We start from the raw sequence: 27,127 nt of genomic DNA, 5'->3' as shown, positions 1-27,127 counted from the left end.
TTCTTCACAGAGTCAGTAGAAGATGCCAGAAGGGAGCTCCCATCCACTGCTATTTCCACTTGGATAACTCAGCTGAGACTTAACATGTTTTACAACTTATCAAACCTTCCCTTCTTTCTGCATTTCTTACCTCAGTGAATGGGTACCACTCTCTGGTTACTCAGATTTGAAAATGTGAGCATTATCTATGACTTTTCTCTCCCTCTACCCAAACACCAAATCCAGTGGACTCGGCATCCTAACTGTCTCTAGTTAAGTCTGTTTCTCTCCATATTTCCTTTGACCACCATATTTGCCATTGTCTGGAATAATGCAGCACCCTTCTAGTTGGCTTCCAGTGTTAAAGAAAAAATATTCTGTGAAGGAAAAAATTATTCAGTGACCCTTGTTAAAGAATGGTAAAGCAGACTTTTTAAGGGAGGCTGTCATGGTGGGTGTAGGGACCACTGCAGTGGGGGAGAGATATGGGACTCAACTCTTAACAAGGACAAGTGGCCATTTATATCCAAGAAGCAGGGGTAGGGGGCAGTGGGTGGAAAATTGCTAAGAGGAAACATCAGAGGGAGGCGGGTTCTTGTTAGAACAACTCAGCCGAGTTGCTGAAGTCAGGACAGGGTGATAAGATACTGATGATGAAGGATTTTTGCCAAACTGACTTAGCAAGATTCTTGCTCATGCTGGATTCTACAGGGACAGAGAGGGAAGCTGGAGATTGGCTCAGAGGATCCTAGTTAAAGTTTGGCCAAAGGAGAGAGTCTTTATTATAATTCTCTACACTGTTACCTTGCTAGAGAGACCTCCCCTGTTTAAAGCCCATTGCTCTCAGAATGAGTCTGAAACTTACCTAGGTCCTGAAAGGTCCTGCCCATTTTGTCTGCTCCATCTTTTTCTGACCATGGTGTATTTTAGTTATTTGAACACAGTAGACTTTTCTCATCTCTGGACCTGGGCGTGGTGTATCCCTATTCCTAGTACAGTGCCTGGCACATAGTAGGCACTTGATAAATATCTGTTAGATGATTACGTGAATAAAGGAGCAAATGAAGAGTGTCTTGTAGTGGAAGGATAGGTATAACAATCTCTGAAATATATAGATGTCCAAATGATTCAGGTAGTTTAAAAATACACTTAAAATCTTTTATTCAACTGCAGAATTAGTTGATAATGCAGGGACGACTTGGCTGTTCAGAATAGTGTATACTGTAATTTCAATTAGATGTAAATTTTGTATAAAATGAATGGAGAACCATTTGCATTGAGGAAGCCTTTGATATAAAAGTTGGTGCTCACTTTCCTTACATTCAGGTTTGCATGCAGTGTCATGGCTTATAGTTCTTGGTTGTTTCTTCATCTGTCTCTTAGACTCATGAGGAGGTGACTTAAATTAATATGAAACCATTATCACAACTGGAAAGGCAGTGAAGCATTTGTCTTCCCTCTGCTAGATTTTTTTTAACCTTTCTAAATGTCAGTGCTTTCTAATTAAAACAGATAAAAGCTCTATATGACTTGCTTCCAACCTATCTAGCATAGAACATTGTATTTTGTTTTTATCACTAAGAATCTATTGCATACATAGAGTCAATACAATTCTGCATAAAGAAAATTATATCTTCAAGGAGCTTGAAATAAGTTGGGAAATGGTGGAGAATATGTAGAAAATAAATTCAGTTTTACTTAAATATAAAATCTAAAAGTAACATAGTAGGGCCAGTAGAGATGATCATGTAGTAGGATGGTACTAATACTAAATATTTAATTGAGGGCTTATTTTGTGCCAGGAACTTTTCTAAGCACATTATATTCATTATCTTGTTTAATTTCTATCATCTATTAGTTGAAAGTACTGTTATTATCCACATTCTACAAATGAGGACACTGAGGTCCAGTGAGGTTATAGCTTGCCTACCTAGTAAGTAGAAGAGCTAGGATTTGAATTTAGGCTATCTGGATCTAGAACCTATATTCATTAATGTTTTATCTTCAGCCAAAATAAACTAGTTGACAAATTGCATTATGTGTATATTGGTACAGTTTTCAGTAAATTTCATGCTAACAAAATTTGTGGAGATAGTTTTCTGGATTAGGTCATTAATTAAAAGCTGTTTTTCAAACATATGTAAATCAATAACAATGAAATTTTATGCAATGTTTCATTAATTAAACATGATTTTGCTTTCTGTGTCATACTTTATTTCTTCCATAGACACCTATTTTAAGGTTGCTGTCTATTTTCCAAATGATGTAACCATTCCTACATCCACCTTCCATCTTCCAAAAATTCTGTGAAATCTCTGATTTGTTGTAGCTTTTTCTATTGTCTTTATCCTTGTCAGTTTATCCTTTTAAAAATTAATTTACTATCATGTTAGTAATATGGGAAGAAGAGATAAACCCAAACCCAAATCTTTGATTTCTCATGTTATCTTGATGACCTCCAAGTTGTTTTTCTTTACTCCTCTTCCTTCTGTAAGCATAGAATGAGTTACTATTGTAAGGAAGTTTTATTTTTATTCACATAAAATGTTTCTCTTGTTAGAGAACAAATATGGAACAATATTGGGAGAATATGAAATAAACTGTCTGACCATAGTGTTTGTTTAATTGAACTGAATTACTAAAAGTGCTTAAAGTTAGATTGTATTCTATTGAGCATGAGGCTAATTGCCTGTGAATGAATTTTCATTCAGATTTGGGTAATTTGAAAGGTAAATATTATCTTGACTCTTTAAAATTAATTAATTTATTTTTGGCTGCATTGCGTCCTCGTTGTTACACGTGTGGGCTTTCTCTAGTTGCAGTGAGCAGGGGCTACTCTTTGTTGCGGTGCACGGGCTTCTCATTGCAGTGGCTTCTCTTGTTGCAGCGCATGGGCTCTAGGCACGCAGGCTTCGGTAGTTACTGCACACGGACTCAGTAGTTACTGCACACGGACTCAGTAGTTGTGGCTCGCAGGCTCAGTAGTTATGGCGCACAGGCTTAGTTGCTCTGCGGCATATGGGATTTTCCCGGACCAGGGCTTGAACCCATGCCCCCTGCATTGGCAGGCGGATTCTTAACCACTTTGCCACCAGGGAAGTCCCTATCTTGATTCTTTAAAAGTAACTAATATCAAGGAGTAAATGGCAACAGCCATTTGTAATTGGTAAAGACTTGCCAGTTTGCTTGCATAACAATTAAATTTGGCAATATTTTAATCTTAAATTCTTAAATTACTGCTGTTTCAGAAATGACAGCTTTTATCTCAGTAAGTACAAAACAAATGGAAGGAATTGTGTGAGTGTTCCAGGCAGGGTTCTTTTGGTTGCCCGGTGTCAGAAGTATATTTAAACTGTAGTCTTTAACTACAAGTTTAAATAAGCGTTAGATACTTGTTCTAAGTTTGTAGAGTTTTTGCTGAACAAAAACTTCAGAAAGAGGGAAGAGAACAGAAAACAGCTACCTCTAATCTTTATCTTTCTCATCTCTGATGTATGGCTTCTTTGTCAGGTACCACTTAAAGTCGCTTATTTCTTATATCTGCGTCTACTTCAATCCCACCCCCCCCCTTTTTTTTCTGTCAAGCTGACTGAGTCTCTAGTCTGCATCCTTCTAAGCGGGGTAGGACTATGAATTTTAATTTAGCAGATTAACCAAAACACTGTGTTGTGGTGAAATGAACACAGGAACAAGTTACAGTGATTTTCTAGTGTAGTTAGTTGGTCTGGATGAGTCAGTGTAGAGGTGCTCTGCATTTCAAAAACCTGAGTGTTCGATCTGTAAAGTTTTAAAAGTATGCATTTAAAAAACATTTCTATCTCGCCTTTAGCTGAAAGTGTTATATTGAAACTACAGTAGGCATATTTTTTAGAATACAATTATCCACATGACATCATTTATATGTCTATACACTGAGATCAGGTAGCTTTCAGTGAAACTCTAAATGCAAGTTCAAGATGCATTTCTTAAAAAAAAAAAGATGCATTTCTTCCTGTAGAGTTCATTGTTAAATGTAGTTTATTAAAGGATGGAGGCTTTAGGTTATGTTTGCGTTCATGGTGACTTACGAGGAAGAATCTGGTAAATTTTTTTTTCTTCACAGCATTTTAAAGTGCTGGAAGTGAGTAGCAGCTCCCAGTTATCTCTAAAGCAGTGGTTCTCAAATGGGTGTGAGTGTCGGGGTGTGTTTTTACTTCTTAAGGGGCATTTGACAATTACTGGATATATTTTGTTTGTCACAACTGGGGAGAGAAGCGTTATGTGTGCTACTTGTGTGGAGTAGGTAGAGGCCAGATACTCTACTGACCATGCTGCAATGCACAGGACCACCCCACAGCAGAGAAATATCCAGCCTGAAAGCCAACAGTGCTAGAGCTGAGCAGCCCTGTCCGTAGACTCAAGGATTATAGAGCAAAAAGGTCACAGGGTTCAAAATAGAGAAGACAGAGGATTTTTTGGACTTAGAGAAATTACCCCTCACTGGTTTTGAATGTCTTAGAGGGAGTGAGAGAGGAGTTCACTTCTGCTGAAAGCTTGAGTCTAAATATATCTGAATTCACTTATTAAGCCATATTTTGACTTTGGTAATTGTGTATTAAACCAGTTTCAGTTGTATTTAAATTCTTACCAATCAGATTATTTTTTAATATCTTAGATTAATTTTCCTAGCTAATGGTAGCCCAAGATGAGACCTACAAGAACGAAAAATAATTAATATTTAGGAACACTATAACTAAACTAATATTTTCTCAATGTAAATATAAATTGAGCTACATATTCTTTCTTCCTAACATTTAAGTGTGGAGTATTATTAACAAAAATACAGATACACTTTGCCAAGTACACTTGTCATTTTCTGTCATGATGTGTATGTTTCTGGAAAATTTTTGATAAAACAGACAATTTTTATCCTATGTTAACTATTTTATCTGTGAATTAGATTCTTCAACTGTTTAGTTCTCATGAAATTTACAGATATACTTCAAAGTATGTTTAAAAACAAAATTCCAAAATGCTACGGGTATTTGAAACAGCATTAAAAACATGACTGGAATTCTATATTTCACTGTAACACGTTGAGTATTCAGTGGCAAGTATAAATGCCCATATGAAGAATTTGACTCCACTATATCCTGAATATTCTAATATGTAAACGGAATATTTATTCAATAGTTTTTTACCTTCTTAGTATTTAAGTGTTTTTTGAATGAAATTAAATGTCCAGGTTTTTTAAGAAAAACTGTCAGGGAAGTTTTTTCAAACTCAATTTCTTTGCTCTTCATCATAAACACAGCGTGAGAGAAAAAATCCACATGTCTAATGATGGCCACCAGATGGAGAGCTTATACTACACTGGTGAAGACTAGTGATAGGTGGTGAAAACTGAATTGGTGTGAGCGGTGATATTTAGCAACGGTGAAAGGTGTGGACTGGCAGTGCTACTCTTTGAAACGTGTTTTAAAATTAGACAAGTTTCCATTTGTTTTACAGGAGCTTTTCTTCTTTTCTTGGCTGCTTGCTTCAAATATCTCTGTGGAAACCAAATTAAAACAATATCTTCACGTATTTATTATAATATTGATGCTGATTTTATTTTGTTAAAGTTTTTGCTTTTTATGGTAGTTACTAGCTGTTACTGAATTTCTAATACATTTAAAGCATTCAGAAATAATTAGGTGAATGTTTTTGTGACTGAATACTTTATATTTTACTTATAATTCCCTAAAATAAGGCAGATGAGCAAATAAAATTACATGTAATATAACTTAGGGGAAGGTATGTGGCCTAGCGGAAAGAGCTTAGGCTGTGAAGTCAGATGGCCCTGGGTTGGAAAATGATCAGCCAGTTTACCTTACAGAGTTTCTTACAGTGAGAATTAAAAATAATGTTTGTAAGTGGCCTGCTGAAAAGTGCATGTCCCTGGAGGCGACGACATGATTTTAAATTCTAGCTTCTCCACGTACAGCTGTGGGGCCTTGGGAAAATTACTTAATTTTAGAGGCTAAATTTATTCTTTTATATGTTTAAGATAGTAATACCTTATCCTAGAATAGTTTTATCCTTTGTAAAACATAAAAATGTGATCATAGTAAGCATATAACTCTACAACTTGCTTGTTCCTTACCAATATATTCCTGACCGCTTGACTGGGAGCTTGTAGTTCTGTCTCATTCTTTATACTTCATAATATTCCACGGTAACCAGCCATTCCCATATTTATTTACTTTCAGGTGGTTTTCTGTTTTTGCCAGTTTGAACAGTAAACATTCTTGACCGTATCTTTATATTTTGGTGTTTTGATTTCTGTGGAGTAGGTACCCAAAAGTGATATTGCTACACAAAGGATATTCTCAAAATTTTAAATGAATTCTTGCTAGCTTACTCTCCAGAAAGTTTTGAGCAACTTACATTCCCACTAGAAAGTATGAGAGTGTCTCTGTGTCTCCCTGCCTTTGTGAGCTTTAGATGTTAGACTTTTTTTTTTTTTTTTGCTAATCTGATGGATAAAATTTGTTGAACCACCAGTGAGAGTATCCATCATAATATGTGGTTATTTATTGGCCATTTGTATTTTCTCTTAATGGAATTACTTGGTTCACATTCTTTGTCCATTTTTGTATTCCTTTCACTTCCCTGTAAAATCAAGAAGTTTCTTGATTACAAATATTTAATGCCATGTCTGTTATAATGCGTATATTTCCTCTTGTTCTACCTTGTCTCTTTATTGTCTTTGCTTTAGACGAATGTTGGATTTTTTATTTTTTTGTAGATACTATCTATCTATCTAGATATCTATCTATTTTATTGCAACATTGGGTCTTCATTGCTGCGCGTGGGCTTTTCTCTAGTTGCGGCGAGTGGGGGCTACTCTTCGTTGCAGTGCACAGGCTTCTCATTGCACTGGCTTCTTTTGTTGTGAAGCACGGGCTCTAGGCACACGGGCTTCCGTAGTTGTGTCATGTGGGCTCAGTAGTTGTGGCTTGCAGCCTCTAGAGCGCAGGCTCAGTAGTTGTGGTGCATGGGCTTAGTTGCTCCGCAGCATGTGGGATCTGCCTGGACCAGGGCTCGAACCCGTGTCTCCTGAATTGGCAGGTAGATTCGTAAGCACTGCGCCATCAGGGAAGTCCGAATTTTTTTTTTTTAATACAGTAAAGAAATCTATATCAGTCTTTTTCTTTATGACTTATAGGTTTCTCATCTTGCCGAAGAATACATCCCCACTCCAGTAATATAAAGTACTATTCTAAATTTTAAATACTACCCTTCAAATTATCTTTAATCCATTATAATTTATTTTTACCTGTGGTTTGATGTAGACAGCTTCATCAAATTAGAGAGCCAAGTGGTCCTTCCTGCGATATATATTTAATCTGTTTCTTCATTCTGTTTTGTCTTGAAAATATTTACTATATTGAATTGTTTCCATTTTGGTACCATACTGTTTAGCTTACCATAGTTTTATGGTATATTGGAATATTTATTAGGCATAGTGCACTCTTTTTTTTTCATGATTTTATTGAGAATTCTAGTTTTTATGGAAACTTCAAAATCATTTTAAAAAGATAAACATAACCCTTTGGGATTCCGATTCACTTTATAATTTCTATATTAGTATAGAAAGCTTTATTATTATTTTTTTTGGTATATTTAAAGTCTACCCACCCAGGAGAATAGAGTATCTTTAGATTATTTAGTGTCCTTCAATAAAATTTTATAGTTTTTTTAGATTAAATTTATTCCTATGTAGTTATCATTTTGTCCTTACAGGACAAAAATCCTTACAGGATCTTTTTCTACCTCTATCTCTAGTTTGCTATCTGTAGTTTAAAGAAAAGCTATTGGTGTTTATTTATCTTGTAACTGGCTGCCATCAAATGAATCTTTTCATTTGTGCTAATTGGTGGAATCTATTGTATTTTTGGTACACAATGATATCATCTGCAAATAAAGATAATTTTGGGTTTTTAAAATTCTGTTTCTTTGTTACATTAGCTACAGCATACAAATTGATGGATTATCCTAGAGATAGTGGAGACTTATGACTCATATAAAGAGTGAACTCTTTAGTATTTTGCACTTTAATATGTTTGCTTTCGGTAACTGGTCAATAATCTCATCATTTTTAGGCAGGTTCTTTTTATTCCCATTATACTTAAGTCACAAGGAAAGGGACCTACTTGACTTTAATGTTTGAGAGGGTCTCTTTTTCTGTTGGTCCAGTCATTAATCTTGATTCTGAATCAGATAGTATTTAAGTAATCCTAATATTCCCAATTATTATTATTATTACTGTTATTTTTAGTTAGGACTTCAATATAATAAATTTTTAGGGGGAACAATGCAGTCCATAACAGGCAGGGAATGTAAAACAAACAAAAGCAATTATAAAAGCTCCTGGAAATATGAGAGGTTGAGCAAGAGAATGTGTTCACAACTCCAACTTGATAATAGTCTCTGTCCTCTTCCTCCACTTCCTTCCATAATATTCATTTTTAAACCCACATTTCCCTGAGAGTCTACAGTTATTACCTAAGATAATGCACTTGTCACTCAGGGCCTGCTCAGTTTAAAGGCTCATATCTCTTTTTCATTCTAGCAAATTCTCATAGTTTATTTTAGGTAATAATTTCCTTTAATCCATTTTCTGTTTACCCTTTTTAGCTCATACTGTTTGGAAGTTGAACCTTGTGAATTGGTTGATTGTTTGTCTCTCTTATCTTTAATGTTTTCCAACTCTTCTTTTTATTACACTGTTTGAAATATTTTATCTTCGAAATCTTAGCCCTTTTATACATTGAAAATCTTATTTTTAATTTTCCAAAGTTCTTTCTTGTTCTGTTTCTTGGTGATAATGTAGTTATTTATTTTAGTTATTTTTAATTCAAGTAAAACGTACATAAACATGTACAAATAGTAAATGTGGCCAATTATCAGAAAATAAACAAATCCATGTAACTATCACTTTAGAAAAGAAATAGTAGAACATTGCTAGCGTTCCAGAAAGACCCTCTTAAGCATCTTCCGCATCATTGCTTCCTCCCTCCTGCTGTAACACTATCCTGACTAAAAACATAAGAATAGTTTTATATGTTTGGCTTTTTTCTCTCAAGATTATGTGAGATTTATCCATGTTCTTGCCTGTAGCAGTGGTTTGTTTAGTTTCACTGTTTCATGGAATTACATTGTATGAATATACCACAATCTATTTGTATTCTTGTTTTTGGATATGTGGATCATTTCCAGTTTCATATTACTATGAATAATGCTGCTATGAACATTCTTTTACATGTCTTTTTGGTGCATGTATGTATACATTTTTGTTGGATGTGTTAGCGTGGGTTTTCCCAGAAGTAGAGTCTGAGACAAGGGCTCTGCAGGTAATTTATTTGTGAAGTGAGATCAAGAAGCAAGAGTGAGGGACAGGGAATTAAAGAGATGCGAGGAAGCCTCTGCGAGCATAAGTGAGAGACTGGCCATTGAAGTGTGTGGCTGGCCCTCAGTCCCGCAGACCCTCAGAGGACCCTTGTGTACTGTGTCTCAGACCTGTCTGCCTGAGGGATGGAGGAGGCATGCAAAGCATTTATCAGCTTCCCAAACCCCACTGGTTAGGGGTGGCCACCAGGGTTACCTCCATGTACTTCTGGGTAGTGCATGCACATGTGCCTTCAAATGCTTTTGAGCACAGGTTTTAAAATTTTAGAATTAGCTAGAGGACACAGCTTAGAAGCCTTCATTATAAAAATGGAGAATGTAAGTGTTATCAATCTTGATATAAAAATGAAAATCTAATTAAAACCGAGATGTGGAAGGGAGATTGTAAGTGAAAAAGGTATATGTGGGTGAAAAAAAATCTAATTTTTCTTTTTGTAGAATAAACAGATATTGTCTCAAATGGTACATTATTTAAAATTATGATGTCAACCAAGAACAATTATAAGGCAGAAACAGAAAGTAGTTATATCTGGTCAGTGGAAGTGGGATGGGAGGAATGCTTATTTGGGAACACTTCTGTAAGACTTGAATTTTTCTACCATACACAGGTTAATTTAATAAATCACATTAAAATGTAGTTTCCGTATACTGATGCAGAAAAAACAAGGATTTTTAAGTGGAAAAAAGTAAGTTATGTATACAACAATGAGTTGTATGTAGCTACCTTTTTTGGTAAGTGTATATGCATATATACTTATATTTGTGTTATTAAAATGGAGAAAAGGTTGAAAATCGGGCAGAGAAACCAAGGGAACAAGTGAGACTTTTTTGATCCGTGTAAACATGTTTATTGCTAAGTGAAATAAGCCAGATACAGAATGACAAATCCTGTCTGATTGCACTTATATGTGGAATCTAAAATAGCCAAAATCATGGAAACAGGGTAGAATGGTAGAATGGGACTAGGAGGTGGGGAAAATGAAGAGGTGATGGTCAAAGGGTACAAAGTTTCAGTTAAGCAAGATAAGTAATATGTACAGCATAGTGCCTATAGCTAACAGTACCACATTGTATACTTAACATTTTTTAAGAGTAGATCTGACAAGTTAAGTGTTCTTAACACGCACATGAACAGGCACACACACACAAATAATAATGATAATATGGGGCTGGGAGGAAACTTTGAGAGGTGACAGATATGTCTGTGGTCTTGAAGGTGGTGATGGCTTCATGAATGTATACCTACCCCAAACTCAATCGAGTTGTATATATTAAATATGTATAGCTTTTTACATGCCAGTCATACCTCAATAGATTGGTTTAAAAGGATTAAGTATTGCTGTAAAATAAAACTGAAAAGAAATCTTTAAAGGACTAGCCAGATTAAAATTCCTGAGTTTATATGTTGAGTTAATATCTTTATTTTTCAAGAAAGTAGTAGACTAAAACTGACTTTACCTTTCTATTTAACCTGTAAAACTTGATTTAAAATTGTTATTTGAATATTGGTTTAGTAGTGCCCAGGATAGTGTCATAACAGGTAACATATTGGAAAGATGGATCTTCTGTATTTTGATGAATAACATTTTGTTTTGCAATTTGGGAAATTAAAAAATTGTATGCACCGAATTCCTCCTTTTCCCCTGAGGCCTGTTAAGCTTCTTCTTTTTCTCTCCCTCCCTTCCTTCTACCTAAGTCCCTATGCTGAGGGCTCTTGTAATCCAGTGGGCGTGAGACATGTGCCACACCAGAAGATTAAGCTCTTAAATACCAGTGGCAAGGGCCAAGAATTTCCACAGCAGGTAAATTTCAAGAAGTCATTGTGGAAATTGGTTTTGAACCTAATTGTTTGTAGATGTTCTTTACTCCAGGATTGATGTATTGAGGATTTTAAAAATCAGTGAATAACATACATTATTTTTATTTGTTTCTTCAGATTTATGTTCATTTGCCAAGTGTAAATCATAGAAAGGTTGAAGTTTTTAAAAATTAAAAAATTTTTATTGTAGCTGTTGATGTCATTGGGGTTTCCAATTCTTAGAGAAGCTTACTAAAACCAAAACTGTACTTGAAGGCTGTGTCATGTCTTTTGCCTGGTATCTACTGTTTCATATAGATCATGGAAGATTAAAATAAAGTTTTTTTGGGCTTCCCTGGTGGCGCAGTGGTTGAGAGTCCGCCTGCCAATGCGGGGGACACGGGTTTGTGCTCCGGTCTGGGAAGATCCCACGTGCCGCGGAGCGGCTAGGCCCATGAGCCATGGCCGTTGAGCCTGCACGTCCGGAGCCTGTGCTCTGCAGCGGAGAGGCCACAGCAGTGAGAGGCCCGCATACCGCAAAAAATAAAAATAAAATAAAATAAAATAAAGTGTTTTTTTGTTTGATATATATTATTTCAATTTAAACTTCTTATTTTGTTATTTGGTGCATGTTGTCAGTAAGTTCTACAGGATTAGCTGGTAGTAAGACTTTACTTTTGGGATATAGATATTTCTATAGAAATTATCATTTGTTTGCTTTGTTTACCAGGAAGCAAGTCTGTCTATTCACAGAACATATTTCTGATTTAATTTAGATTACATTTTATTTGAATTCAGTAAACATTTTATTTTATTCATCTGTGTTCAGTTAGAATTTTGTTTTATTCAACTATTATTGAAATTTTTTTCTTAAATTTTATTATATGTAGTTGGAGTAGAAGAAAAGTATGAATTGAGAAGGACTAGGTTTGAATCCTAAATCCACTGCCTACTAGCTCTGGGACTTTGGAGAAGTGACTTCACTTCTCTGAGCTTTAGTCAGAGCTGAGAGGAGAAAATGAAATATCTGAATGTGCTGTATAATATATATGATAATGTTTAGCATAGTTTTAGCACATAATAGGTATAATAAATGTTTTATCATTTTTCTAGAAAACAGAATAACAAGATAATACTTTTTAATCTTCTCTCCTTCTATACACATTAAAATATTCATTGAACAAACAGCATCATAGAGAAAATGAAAAGAATATTCACCTACAATTCTTCAGTTCTATTTTTTTTATATGTATATATTATTTTTTTTAAAATTTTTTTTTTTTTTTGCGGTACGAAAGCCTCTCACTGTTGTGGCCTTTCCCGTTGCGGAGCACAGGCTCCGGATGCGCAGGCTCAGCAGCCATGGCTCACGGGCCCAGCCGCTCCGCGGCATGTGGGATCTTCCCGGACCGGGGCACGAACCCGTGTGCCCTGCATCGGCAGGTGGACTCTCAACCACTGCGCCACCAGGGAAGCCCAGTTCTATGTTTTAAACCTGAATTTTTTAATTGTTCTCAAAGTGCTATTCAGGGACCCCTGCCAGTCCCTGAAATCCCTTCAGAGGATCTGCAAGATCAAAATTACTTTCATAATAATACTGGGACACTACTTGCCTTTTTCCCCTGGGTTGAAGTTTGTGCGGATGGTGCGGGAGCAGTGCTGGGTGAGACTCAGGGAGGCACCAGGCAGCACCACCAGGCACTCTCCGTTTAAAAGCAAAACAAAACTGTTCACTGAAGAAAAGAATGTCCTTGATGAAGCAGTAAAAACTTATTATTTTGTTAAATCCGAGCCTTTGAGAATACATTGCTTTAATATTCCAAATGACAGAATAGGAAGCATGCATAGAAATACATCTGTATACTGAGGTACAGTGGGTTGTCTGGAGAAAAAGCTCTGGTGTGTTTGCTTGAATTGTGAGCTCCTCTAGCTGCTTTTTTTCTCAGGATGCCATTTTTACTTGAAAGAACGGACAAACTAACTATGGTTATTCGGACTTGACATTTGACAGATATTTCCTCAGAAAGAAATGAAGTGAGTCTGTCACTTCAAGAAAAACAACTCATGGTACTTGCTACTAATGATAATGAGTCTAGCTTTCATAAAACAAAATTATAATTTTGAAAAACATATCTGTTCTCAACACTTAAAACTTACGAGATTATTGATAATATTAACAAATGTGATTTTTAAAAATATTGTATAATGAAGTGTGAAATTTTACAAATGGATGAGAGATCCATTCAAAGTATATGATAGACCAATGGATTTTAATGTAGCAGTATGTAAAACATTCACTTGAAATGGTTTCAGAGTCCACCTTGCAACCTAACCTTTAAGAATGACTACTTGTTGGGCTTCCCTGGTGGCGCAGTGGTTGAGAGTCCGCCTGCCGATGCAGGGCACACGGGTTCGTGCCCCAGTCCGGGAAGATCCCACATGCTGCGGAGCGGCTAGGCCCGTGAGCCATGGCCACTGAGCCTGCGCGTCCGAAGTCTGTGCTCCGCAACGTGAGAGGCCCGCGTACCGCAAAAAGACCTTAAGAATGACTACTTGTTGAGTTTGGTGACACATCAGAGAGGAATATCCAGTCACCTGAAAAGAGTATTAGAACACTTCTCCCTTTTCCAATAGAGTATTTGTCTGAACTTGGATTTTTTTCATATCTTTCAACCAAATAACAAATCATATGAGATTGATTACAGAAGTAGATATGAGAATCCAGTCATCTTCTCTTAAGTCAGATATTAAGAGATTTGAAAAAATGTAAAAGCTATTCTCACTAAATCTTGTTTTGTTTTTGAAAATTTTTTTAAGTAAAATGTTATTTATGTTAACATGTAATGGCTTTATTTTTAAAAATGAATTTAAATAAATATTTTAAAGTTTTCTTAGTTTTACTTCCAATATCGTTAGTATAGACGGTAAACTTTATAAACAAAGGCCCTTTGAGGTCTTAAGTAGTCTTTAAGGGTGGAAAGAGATCTTGAGTCCGAAGGTTAGAGGGGTGCTGCTTATTTCCTTTTCCCTTTTAGCTGTTATCCATATGAATACTTAATTGGGAGTAAAATGATAAATAAAGCCACAATATGATTTATTCATCCTGTTATTAGTATATGGTTACAATAAGTTGGTATAAATATAGTAATGATAAAAAGGCAAAACTCTCTTCAGGTGAAAATATATTTGGATCTTTCCTGAATTTAAATGAAATTAAGAGCTAGATTTAACTATGTTTTTGAAAATTTATTCTCTAAAAAAAAAAAATACACACACCCATTACATATATCCTTAGTGTATGCTTTCTTTTGAATTAATTGTTATAGAAAGGTTTCAGTTGAAAACTGGTTGCTACATTCTTCTTTTGGTATTTTCAGTTATAACTAAATGTGTGTATTACTTGTCAGATCTCTTATGCTCTGACCCTGCGTAAGTGGTAGTTATTAGCTTGGAAGATTAGGTAACTTAGAGGACCCTGATTGGTTGTACCATGAAAGCAACTTAGAGGGTTCATCTGTGTAAAGCACAGTGACCTAAATCAGCTATGTCCTCACTGCCCCTGGACTCTGCAAGGGACTTGATGCACTACACTATCATAAACAAGGCATTTATATACCACTATGGAAAGATTTCAGCTGGAGAAGAAGTTACCTGTATGTACCCAGTTATGATCTTGTGTTTTATTTACGAACAAGTTTGAATCTTTCAGAGTTTAATAGTGAAGCTTGAAGAAATGTCAGGCTTACTAGCACTGGCTTAGAATAGTATCATCCTCTGTGTCCTTGGCTGTGGAAGTCATCTGCTGAAAGGAGTAAATCCTTGTGTTATATTAACAATGTTTGTAGCATTTTTATTATTCTATAGAATTCATTTTTTGATTAGTTAGTGTTACTTGAATGAGGCTTTAAGCAGTTTTATATGGCTAAGATACTAGGAAAGAAGTTACTTTGTCTTAATGGTTAAATATGTTTTGAAGCTAAACTGAAGTATTTGATAACTGAAATTACATGGTTAATAATCATAATTTATGGGAGGTGTTACTTTTGGGCTATAGCCATATGTCTTATAATGAAGAAATTACTTTGTGATAGGGATCTTCTGATGCTGTTTTAATAATGGATTTTGTAAACCTCAGGTGTCAGAAGAGGATAATAGCCTAGGTTTATGACTTTATTGTTAAATAATCTTTTAACACTCCTTTCCCCCTAATATGCCTTTGGCATGTTAAAGTCTCATTTTTATCATTTGACCAAGACAGTACAAATTGTGAATTTTGGCTTTTCAGGCAGGATAAATGACTATGAGAGATATTGGTAAGACCTGTTTGATACAAAACTTAGATTAGATTTTGCTGGGAATTCCTACTAGTGAATTGAATTTTGATTTTATCATGTGTTGGTGCTGGGCTTTTTTGTTTATAAACTGATTGATTAAATTCCAAACTGTTGAGTACCTATCTATGTTTAAGCTTTAATTGTGTTCATAAGGAGGCCTTAAGTGTATCCAATATAAATTTTTTAGCCCAGTGTCTTGTCCTTTGGAATATACACAACAGTCAATGAGTATTTAACCAAGGCCCAGGCCCTGCTTGATGCTGAGGAGACAGTGGTGAGCAAAATGGACATGATTCCCTTCTTCTTGGAGCTTATTGTTCAGGCTGGGAAACAGTTAAGCAGCTAGTTACATAAATATATAATTACAAGTTTTAATAAATACTATAAAGTACTGTGTATTCTCAGCCTGTATTACAGTGACCTTGGTCTCTTGTCTCCTGGATAAAGAACAAGTCCCTTAAGCTCTGTGGGGTGTGTGTGTGTGTGTGTGTGTGTGTGTGTGTGTGTGTGTGTAAAATGAGAAGATTGAAATGGAAAAGTAAAACCCATCCATACCTATGAGTCTGTGAGACCTCATTTATTCATCAGGAATGGAGAAGATAATTCATTTACGCCTTGATTTCTTATCATGGGGAGCCCTACCTTAGCTGTAAATTAACTGATAAGCTGGCCATTTGATTATATTACAGTTTTTTATTCACTGATGTATCCTCAGTATCTGGAATGATGCTCAGCACATAGTGTACATACACTCAGTAGATATTTGTTGAATGAATGGATGAGTCCAAACTCCTAGTCTTTATTTAAGGAAATGAGATTTTTTTTTATGGTCCATCAGATTCATGCGGTCAGGGGTATTAACCAGGGAAAGAATAGACAAATAGACCATATTGCTGAGGGATTTCCTGTTTTTTTCTTGTCGATTTTTGGTAAAAAAAATTCAATGGAATTCTAAAAATACCTAGCTAATGATAACCCCGGCTGACCGAAATTGGGGAATTTTGACAGAATACCTGCTAGACCTTCTGCTATAAAACATCTACTGGATCTTTGTGTATGTGTGTTTTTCCTTTTGTGCAGAATGCCTGTGCTTTTCTATACATTTTAGTTACTGATAAAGTTGAGATCGTTTTTTTAAAAGCCCATTTCAGAAATAGATTTTATTATTATCCTCATTTCTGTTAATTTATATATACTCGATAACCTAAAGTAAGTGATTCCTATGTGTTTTTTGGTGTGTGTGCTGAGTTAGAACTTGGAATGAATATAAGTATCTCCTCATAGCAAGAGTGCCATAAATATTTGTGATTTATAATTTCAGATAGACCCTAATGAGGCTTTCCATTTGTCCATGACTCTTGTGCTTTGTAATGAAGTTTCTGACAATAGTGTTTCACTAATAATCTTCTTTATTATTGGAATCTGTCAATTGTGAGTTTTTACACCTCACACCTCTTTGAGTTCTCTTGCTCTTATATTCTTTGACCTCTTCACTTTTTCCCTTTGTAACTTTTTCTTAGGGTGTGTATTTAAAATAAAAATTTCTGAAACTTTGTGTTCCAGTATCTGAATCTATCCAGTTCCTCCTCTGTCTGGTGACAAAGCATTTTTCCCAGGGTTTTAAATTTTTTTCTGTCGGAATCACATGATTGCCTGAGTTTAAAATTTGTGATTTTAAATTGCTTTAATTTTCCATATACCTTTTACGTCTCTTCCACCTATTTTAGAGTAATGAATCAATCAAAAAATGCCAAGTGAATTCTTTAGAAACTATGAATATCATTCTTTGGCTTTTTATTTTGTGAAACAGTATTCACTGATGATTTTTCCTTTTACCTGGATTAGGAAAGATTATTTGCTTACCCTTAAGCGTTTTGCCCATAAATTTAAAGTTTTTTTAATATTAAGTTCAACTCTTGGTAGTAGGTGGGATAAGATTGGGAATTGGCAATATTTGGAAGAAATAGATTTAGGGTTGCTTGTAATACAGTGAAAGTATATAGTAACTTTACAGTGTTTTCTTGTGAATTGGAATGTATATTTCATTTTCTGAAGGATTAAAACAATGTGAATGACGTGAGAGTGGTCCCTATAAGCCCTCCTAAAATGGTTAAGGGCAGGAAGCAGCCTCTCTTGAAGAGCATTTTAAATATATATAGCTTAAGTCTGTAACATAACTGAGGACATGGTGTGCAGACTGGCGTGCAGCAGAATCACACAGAGGTTATTGAAAATACGGGTGCTTGGGCTCCACCTAAACTACTGGGTCAGCATCTCCAGCACTGGGCACAGGAAGCTGAATTTTAACAAACTCTCTAGGTGTGTCTGAATTTATAATATATCATAAAATCTGAAAATCTCTTAAAGTAATACAGTTCTAGATTCTTATGAGAGTTAGTTGCCTTCTCTTGGCATTTCATCCTAGATGCTTAGGAACGCATTTCCTATGAATAATTCTCCTATACAACCACAATACTATTTCAGGATATATTTTGAATCTTCATATCAGTTTTAATTAGGAAATTAATAGGTATTTGTTTCTGTAATTGTTAAGACTTTGCTAATTAATCTAGTTTTAAAGCTGTATGGTAGATGAGAAAGCATTTTTAGTCTCCTTATTTAGATTCAGTAAAATGTGGGCCTCTTCTGTGCTTGTGCCCTTGTGCTTGGCACACTCACATGGCACCTCGCCTCACAGCTCTTTCAAGGGCAAGTAACACTTGTAGATGAGGACCAAGTAGATAGGTGACATGGCTTTCAAAAGATTTTATACTTAAGTCTACCTCTGTGTTCACAAGGTTAAAATAAATCAAAGCAATATAAGAAAAACAATCCAGAAATCAGAGGTAACCAGTTATACTGTTTGCTTGTATGTCCTTTCAGTTTCAGTGTTCATTGTGTAAATTCAGATATTCCTCTTCTAGGGACTTTCTTATACAGAAAGTAGTATGCTGTACGTGTGGTTCTCTACCTTGTGTGTATTTCATTTTATAATAGGTCTTAAATATTTTTCATGTCAGTATATAGCATCTTAATTTTTTTTAGTAGCTTGGTATTCCATCAAATACATTGCCTTTCCTCTTTTAAGGGCCCCTGGGGATGGTTTCCAGTCTTTTCCAGTTACAAGCTGCAGTAAATAACCTTGCACATTTGTTACTTCATATAAAGAGAATTTAAACTTTCTTAGTGATCTTATATGGATAATTCTTAAATCTGTTGTCTTCTGTGTTGTAGAGCAGTTTTATTCTGGATAGTTACCTTATTTTATAAATAAAAAATTGAAACCAAGGCAAAATAATTTTCTTAAGATTAGAGTGAGTCAATCTTGCATTGGTATACTTAGGGTGCCTTTTTATTCTTCCATGTATTTGAGTTTTCCCAGTGCCTTGGCTTTATTTCATTTTAGGTAGGCTTTATAAGGACTGGCTTGTGTGGCTTACTCATCTGAGGTTAGGAACGAAAACATTTTGATGTCAGGGGTGGCTCTTTGCTTTTGCTATTTTTAGTTTTCCACTATATTCTTGGAGTTAAAAAATGAAGAAGAGTTTTTTCTAGATACAGATTTAAAAGTAACTGACACATTAAATTGAAACTTGAATTTATTCTTTTTAAAAATTACCAAAATTACATTTTTATTGTTAACAGAAAATTAAACACTACAGGGTTGTCTGTTTCTCCTTCCCCAGCCATCCGTGTGACACAGTGTCAGTGGTTTGATGTTTAACCTTTTAAATATTTACATGTATTTTTTACATCTATTTCAAAAAGGAACTCAAATAAAATTGTACTTTATATAGTGTCTTAACTAGATCTATATTTAGAAACATGGCTTAAAGCTTATCCTAAGGTGATAGAATTAAAAATGCAGTGTTTTTTCAGAAGTGTATTTCTACCTTGAAACGTCAATCCCTTCGTTCTGAGGGATATATTTATCCCTCAGAAAATATATATATTTTCAATATATAGCCATATGCACCTGCATATTTCGATGAATTACTTGTAATATGTTGAGATGGGCAATGTGTGTGCCTTTCTGATTCATGTTTCACAGTTGTTGAAAAGTAGATAATGTTTTTAAGGGAAGGGAGAAATGCAGATACCCCCTCCCTGTTTTTTTTGTTTGTTTGTTTTTTTTTAAACAGTGTTGTGTTGTAAATTTTCCAGACTTCAAAAATTTTAACCTTAGTTTTTTCTACAAGTTACGCATGAAAGCATTCTCATTGAAAACCCAAACAGTAACAATAAAATTATATATTCACTTGGCTTTGAGTCACTTACTCCAGGCTTCAAAGAGGGTATCTAAGGAGAGCAAGGTGAGTGGACCATGAGAAGATGAATAGATGGACATCCTCTTTTTTACATGCCCCTTTTGGCACACGTGGCAGTATTTTTCTGTGGTAGATGTTTACAGGTCAAAGAGTATGTGTATTTTAAATAAATATTGTGAGCTTGCCCAACTTAGCTGTTTCATAGTGTTAGCTAATTAGTGTTAGTACATCTAAACATGTAAGTACATCTGCATAGGAATAAAAGAGGTTTTTTTGTTTGTTTGTTAAGGATGAGAGATAAGTATATTGTTTTGCTTCCTTGGCAGTTGTTCTGTTGAAACGAAAGTTTGGAATGGGAGCAGTTAATCCCTTTTAGAATACACAGTGTGCTACCTCTTGGATCATACAACATCTGTGTCTTTTGTTTGAGAGGCAGCTTCTTTTTTGTACCTACCTGTGCATGCTTAGTGACTAAATAGCATGACATCATTGGAGGAATGGTTTTAGAGTGTGGCATGCTTAATGGATGGTAATGATTAGTTCTTCATTCTTGTACGTGTGTGTGTGTTTCCTACTTTTAGCCTTTCCTCAATATTAAGGGAGTGTGACTGCTGTGAGGTAGGTTACCACACATACAGCTGTCTCTTCTTTCTTAGTCTACTATATGAAAATGTATAATGGTCTACACAGCCTGTTTCCCAGTCCTTTAGATGTAAAGCCTTAGCAAGTCATTTAACTTCTGAGTTTCCTGTATTAAATTGAATCCCAGTCCTTTAGAGTCATATACAAGACCTCTTGATATCCAGGTCTATTTGATTCTACAGTTTGGATATCTAGCCTTCCTTCAGAAAGTAAGTTTGGATATTGAGATCTGCATTTCCTTAATATACTGTGTCTGTTTCTGAGTTTCGGGTAGCAAATAGTGAGGGTTTGGATAGTAGGGAATATATTTGAAAATTTAATCAAATTGATTCAGTTCCTGAGTTTTAAGATATAAGAATTAAGACACTGAGAGTTTGGATAGCAAGGAATAATTGTATATGAATTTATTTTGTATGCACTGAAAAAATAAAACCTATACCCAAAAAGTAAGATATTTTAAGGTCAAGAGTTAGAGGAGACCTTAAAAGATCATTTTACCCAAACTCCTGTTTGATCCTTTCTAAAACAAACTGGCCCTCCAATTGATGCTTGGACATGGAAAGTGGTGAGAAGCTGACTGCATTATATGTCCTTCTGGTTTATTGTTTTAAGTGGAGAGGAAGTGCTAGGCAGTGAGCAGCCATGGAGACCATGGGGAAAAATAACTGTCATCTGATGGATAAAATAACTTCCTTCTAAAAAACTGATAGTGGAGTACTATAAAGTTATCAATTAAAGCATAAAGACCATGAAAGAGAACAAATTAGATTAGTTCTTTTCTTTCTTGAAAGCTGTTGGGGTTTTTTTCCTCTTCTCCTTTGGGAGGTTTGTAGTACTTTGCTTCTTTCTGAGCAGGAATATCATCCATTTCCAGTTGCCCATCTTTTGCCTGCCTGAATGGCTGGTTAGGTCATCTACCTCTTCATCAAGCCCTGGCTCCTTTCTGCTCATTTCTGTGTTTTTTTAGCCTCTTCCTGGGCCACCCTTTTCCTTCCGTTCATCTCTTGCTTTGATCCTTTGACAGACGCATTGTGGGACAGGATTTCTCCAGTATGAATGCCTTGCCAAATGAGGTTCCATATTCTGGGTTCCTCTGTACTACACACATGCACACTCCACAAACTGATCCATGTCACCCTTGAAGTTCAGATAGGCCTTTGTCACATCAGTCTGCTCTTCCTCAGAACCTTTGTCTATCTTTTCAGAACCTTGAGTGTCCTCCTCCAGTGTGTGTCCCAGTCCCAGGTTTGGTTGAGTACAGCGGAGTCCTTATCCACTGTCCCCTGCTCGTTGTACTCTGCTCTCTCGTCTCTGTCACTTAAGACGGAACAGACTTCCTTGAGGAACTGGAAGTGGCAGGTGCTGTCCTCCTCATCACTCTTGCCCACTGAGTCTGGGTGCACCTGTAGGGCCACCTCATGGTGGCTCTGCTGGCCATGCCCATCAGCAGTGAAGGTCTGTGAGGCTGCAGAGCCCTGCTGGGCATGAGGCCAGTGTGAGCCACAGCTCACATTAAGACTTCTGAAGGGAAGGGGCTTCGTCCATCTGTCTCAGTCAGTGACGCAGAATCTTGTACATACTAAGTTCATAATAAGTAGTTAATGAGGATTATATAATGTTCTTTTGAAAGTTAAGAAGTTGAGAAGGGAAATTTAAGCTAAAATTTTCTTTTAAAAATAGTCTGTGCAGTGTTTTACAGTAAATATGGTTAGTCTTTTTGTTGAGCTGAAGAATGGAACAAAATTGTAAAGGTTGACTTCCACAACTCAAAGCTGGACTCTGCTTAGAGGTTACATTTTGGCATGGCTTTTCCTTTGTAGAGAAATAAAAAGTTCATATAACTTTGATTGTTTCTTGGTAACTTATGAGTGAAAGTGATACTACATGTTAAGTCTATGGACTTATTTTTGATCATTATATGTTTAACCATAATCCAATCCAATATCCAATGTAGCTGAGCTAATAAGCGGGGTTTTTTTTTTTTTTGGTTAAGAGTACCTAGGAGCAAAAAAAAAAAAAAGAAGAAGAAGGAAAGAAAAGTATTCTATATTGATACCTAAGGGTTTCCCTCATCCCCGATTTTCTTTAATTTCTGATCTGGAGGGTTGTTCCATTGAAGTGAGTATGTGTACCAGTTACCAGTAACTTCCATAGAAGACCAGTGAAAAATCTTTGTCATTTCAGTTCTTTCCATGAGATTTTTGAATGGTCTTCTGTGGAGTAAAAAAAAAAAAAAAAAAGCCTATAAACATACTTTTGAAAGAATACAGTTAGCTATATTACGAATTCAGTTCTTTGAGAGGAAGGCAATCTGTTACATATTTTTGGCTGTCTCAAATAACACACCCTATTAAGTAGGTCCTCAGTATATATTGATTTCATGAGTGAATGGGAATAATTTCTTTTTAGGGTCCCGATGAAGAAGCTGTTGTAGATCTTGGCAAAACCAGCTCAACTGTGAACACCAAGTTTGAAAAAGAAGAACTAGAAAGTAAGTTTGTTTAAAATAACTTGATTAGCAGGATAAATTACTAATGAATGTTTGTTAGTGTCCTTTACCTATTATTTGTTGAAATATTTGTTGTTGTCATTGTAGAGCATACATTTAGAAGAGTGTTAACACTTTTCTAAATATAGTTTAAAGAAGAATAATACAGCAAAACCCCATTTAACCACTACTCATATCTGCAAATAGAACATTCCCTGAAATATAAATATCAGAATGCTTTTCAAACTTTACTGATGGTTACCATTACTTATCTTGGAAATTGAAATGCCACAATTATAAAATGAGTTAATTCTTTAATTGTTTTTCTAATAGCCTGGGTAATTTGAATTATGAGCAAACTATAGCGTGCCAGACTAATAAGCCACAGTTATGACTAGTTGTCATCTAAACGTTCGTTTTATATGTCTGTTAATCAGCCTTTTAAAGTACTTATAAAAACCTCAGCATAGAATTGTGTAGCAAATGAGTTATTTGCCAATCTGTTTTCCTGAGCCGGAAGAAGTCCTGACAAATGGTTTTTTTGTTTCTTTCTTTTTTTTGAAATAATTTTAGATTTACAGAAGAGTTGCAAGGGTAGTACAGAGTGTCCCCTGTATACGTTTCACGCAGCTTTTTCTAATGTTAACATTTTATTTAGGTGTAAGTTTATGAAAATGAAGAAATTAACATTGATACAATACTACTAACTAAACTACAGATTTTATTCAGATTTTACTAGTTTTTCCACTGATGTTCTTTTTCTGTCCCAGGATCCCGTTGAACAGCTTAGGTTGTGATAGGACACTTAGTTGTCAGGTCTCCTTAGCCTCCTGTAATCTATGACAGTTTCTAGATCTTTCCCCATTTTTCATGACCTTGACATTTGGAAGAGTAGTGGTTAGATACTAATAGAATGTCCCAAAATATGGGTTTGTCTAATGTCACATTGTGACATTATAATCTCATAGCCCAGATCATGGGTATGTGAGGAGCATACCGCATGTGATGTGCCCCTCTCACCTGTGGACGGGTGTTATTGACATAACTTAGCCTGTTATGGACATAACTTACCCTGTTATGTTAACCCTGAACACTTGCTTAAGGTGGTGTTCATGGCAGATGTTTTGATAGACTTATTTTGGGGTCTTTTTGAGACCTACATTATTGAGTTAAAGTCTTCTGTGACAGCTGAATGGGGCCATTGCTTTACAAAAAGAGGTGGAAAGAGACACAAATAAGTGTTCTCCACATTTGCTTCCTGAAGTGGAAAAAAAAAAACGTTTTTTTAAAGTAACCTGTGTATCTAGTGTATTTATCAGTCGATGGTATTAGCCCTTGGTGTAATTAGCCCTTGGTATAACAGAGCCCTTGGTGCTCTGTAAAATAAGAGAAGTAACAGGAGACTAGCATTGTTAATTACATGAACTTATACATAATTCTTTTTTTTTTTTTTTTTTTTTTTGGCGGCACGTGGGCCTTTCACTGTTGTGGCCTCTCCCGTTGCGGAGCACGAGCAGGCTCAGCGGCCATGGCTCACGGGCCCAGCCACTCCGTGGAATGTGGGATCTTCCCGGACCGGGGCATGAACCCGTGTCCCCTGCATCGGTAGGCGGACTCTCAACCACTGCACCACCAGGGAAGCCCCATAATTCTTTTTTATCATAGTAAATTTTGTATACTTCTGTGTATGTTACTTTTTTTCCTTTTTGGAAAACTAATACTAGCAATACTCAGAGATACTGCAGGTTTGGTTCCAGACCACTGCAATAAAGTGAATATTGCAGTAGAGTGAGTCACATGAATTTTTTTGGTTTCCTAGTGTGTATAAAGGTTATGTTCATGCTATATTGTAGTCTGTTTAAAGTGTGAATAGCATTATGTCTAAAAAACAATGTACATGCCTTAACTAAAACATACTTTATTGCTAAAAAATGGTAACCATCATCTGAGCCTTCAGCAAGTCATAATCTTTTTGCTGGTGGAGGGTCTTGCCTTGATGTTGGTGGCTGCTGACTGATGAGGGTGATAGTTGCTGAAGGTTGGGGTTGATTTCTTAAAATAAGACAACAATAAAGTTTGCCACTTTGATTGACTCCTCCTTTCATGAATGATTTCTCTGTAGCCTGCAAGGCTGTGTGATAGCATTTGACCCACAGTAGAATGTCTTTCAAAATTAGAGTCCTCTCAAACCCTGCCTTTGCCTCTGCTTTATCAACTAAATTTATGCAATATTCTAATCCTTTGTTGTCATTTCAACAATCTTCACAGCAGCTTCACCAGGAGTAGATTTCATCCAAAGAAACCACTTTCTTTGCTCATCAGTAGGAAGCAAGTTTTATCATGAGCTGGCAGCAATTCAGTCCCATCTTTAGGCTCCACTTCTAATTCTAGCTCTTTTGCTGTTTCCATCACATCTGCAGTGACTTTCTCCACTGAAGTCTTGAACCCCTCAAAGTCATCCACAAGGGCTGGAATCAGCTTCTTCCAAATGCCTGTTAATGTTGATATTTTGACCTCTTGCCATGAATCATGAATGCTATTCATGGCATCTGGGAAGGAATGGTGAATCCTTTCCAGAAGGTTTTCAATTAACTTTGCCCAGATCTATCAGAGGAGTCACTATCTATGGCAGCTATAGCCTTCAAGACCTGAAAGTTGAAATGACTCGTTGATCCCTGAGCTGCAGAATGGATGTTGTGTTACCAGGCATGAAAACATCATTAATCTCTTTGTACATCTCCATCAGAGCTCTTGGGTAACTAGGTGCCTTGTCAATGAGCAGTAATACTTTGAAAGGAATCTTTTTTCTGAGCAGTAGGTCTCAACAGTGGGCTTAAAATATTGAGTAAACTCTGTTGTCAACAGATGCGCTGTCATCCAGGTTTTGTATAACCTATAATGGAAAAGAATCTGAAGCTATACACGTAAACTAACACAATATTGTAAATCAACTAAAGTTAAATAAAAAAGAAAGAACGAAGGAAGGAAGAAAGTATATATAGAGCACAGGCAGAATAGACTCAGCATTGACTCTTAAGGGCCCTAGGATTTTCAGAAGGAAGGAAGGAAAGAAGGAAGGAAGGGAGGGAGGGAGGGAGGAAGGAAGGAAAGGAAGGAAGGAAGGAAGGAAAAAAAATACATATATAGAGCACAGGCAGAATAGACTGAGCATGACTCTTAAGGGCCCTAGGATTTTCAGAATGGTAAATGAACACTGGCTTCAACTTCACATCACCAGCTGCATTAGCATGCATGTCCTTTGAAGCTTTGAAGCCAGGCATTGTCTTCTCTTCTAGCTATGAAAGCCCTAGATGGCATCTTCTTCCAATAGAAGGCTGTTTTGTCTACATTTTATCCAGACCAGTAAAACTTTCTCCTTATCAACAGTAAGGCTGTTTCACTTTCTTACCATTTGTGTGTTCACTAGAGTAGCACTTTTAATTTCCTTCAAGAACTTTTCCTTTGCTTTCACTTCTTGGCTGTTTGGCACAAGGGCCTGGCTTTATGCCAGTTTCAGCATGCCTTCCTCACTAGGCTTAATCATTTCTAGCTTCTGATTTAAGGTGAGAGATGTGCGACTCTTTCACTTGAACGCTTAGAGGCTGTTGTAAGGTTTTTAATTGGACTAATTTCAGCATTGCTGTGTCTTAGGGAATAGGGAGGCCCAAGGAGAGGGAGAGAGATGGGTGAACGGATGGTCAGGGGAGCAGTCAGAACACATACAACATGTATCGATTAAGTTCACCATCTTATATGGGCATGGTTTGTGGTGCCTCCAAACAATCACCATAGTAAATCAATGATCATGGACCACCATAACAAATATAATAATAATGAAAAAGTTTGAACCATTGCAAGAATTACTGTCAAAACATGACACAGAGACAGGAGGTGAGCAAATGCTGTTGGAAAAATAGTGCTGATACATTGGTTCAATGCAAGGTTGCCACAAACCTTCTGTTTGAAAAAAACACAGTATCTGTGATGTGCAATAAAATGAGGTCTGCCAGTAATGTTTCCGAACATTTTACCAGGTCATCGAGCTGTGTATATAGGTGTCCACGTCCCATTTAGTAAAGAGAGTCGCAGGCGTCACAGGCATCGTGGACACAAACATCACCACCGGAGAAGAAAAGACAAAGACTCAGACAGAGAAGATGGACGGGAATCTCCTTCTTACGGTAAG

General features: G+C 36.1%; 1 protein-coding gene and 1 pseudogene across 7 annotated transcripts in view; one reads left to right on the top strand and one right to left on the bottom strand.

Moving 5' to 3' along the window:
- Nucleotides 1-27,127, top strand: part of SLC4A7 (solute carrier family 4 member 7) — a 125,020-nt gene that overhangs the window by 19,250 nt on the left and 78,643 nt on the right. For all 7 annotated transcript variants that reach the window (XM_089918943.1, XM_089918946.1, XM_089918945.1 and 4 more), the window contains exons 2-3: nt 22,863-22,944; nt 26,976-27,122. In XM_089918943.1, coding sequence (XP_089775069.1) covers nt 22,863-22,944; nt 26,976-27,122 — 229 coding nt within the window. The remainder of the gene's footprint in view (nt 1-22,862; nt 22,945-26,975; nt 27,123-27,127) is intronic.
- Nucleotides 20,690-22,526, bottom strand: LOC149748229 (dnaJ homolog subfamily C member 9 pseudogene; annotated as a pseudogene).

This window comes from Delphinapterus leucas, chromosome 10 (genome assembly GCF_059928025.1).
Source record: "Delphinapterus leucas isolate spDelLeu-1000000601 "Yukka" chromosome 10, BTC_Dleu_Yukka2, whole genome shotgun sequence".
Lineage (NCBI taxonomy): Eukaryota > Metazoa > Chordata > Mammalia > Artiodactyla > Monodontidae > Delphinapterus > Delphinapterus leucas.
The sequence above is the reverse complement of the archived record's forward strand: the minus strand, read 5'-3'. Positions and strand labels throughout refer to the sequence as shown.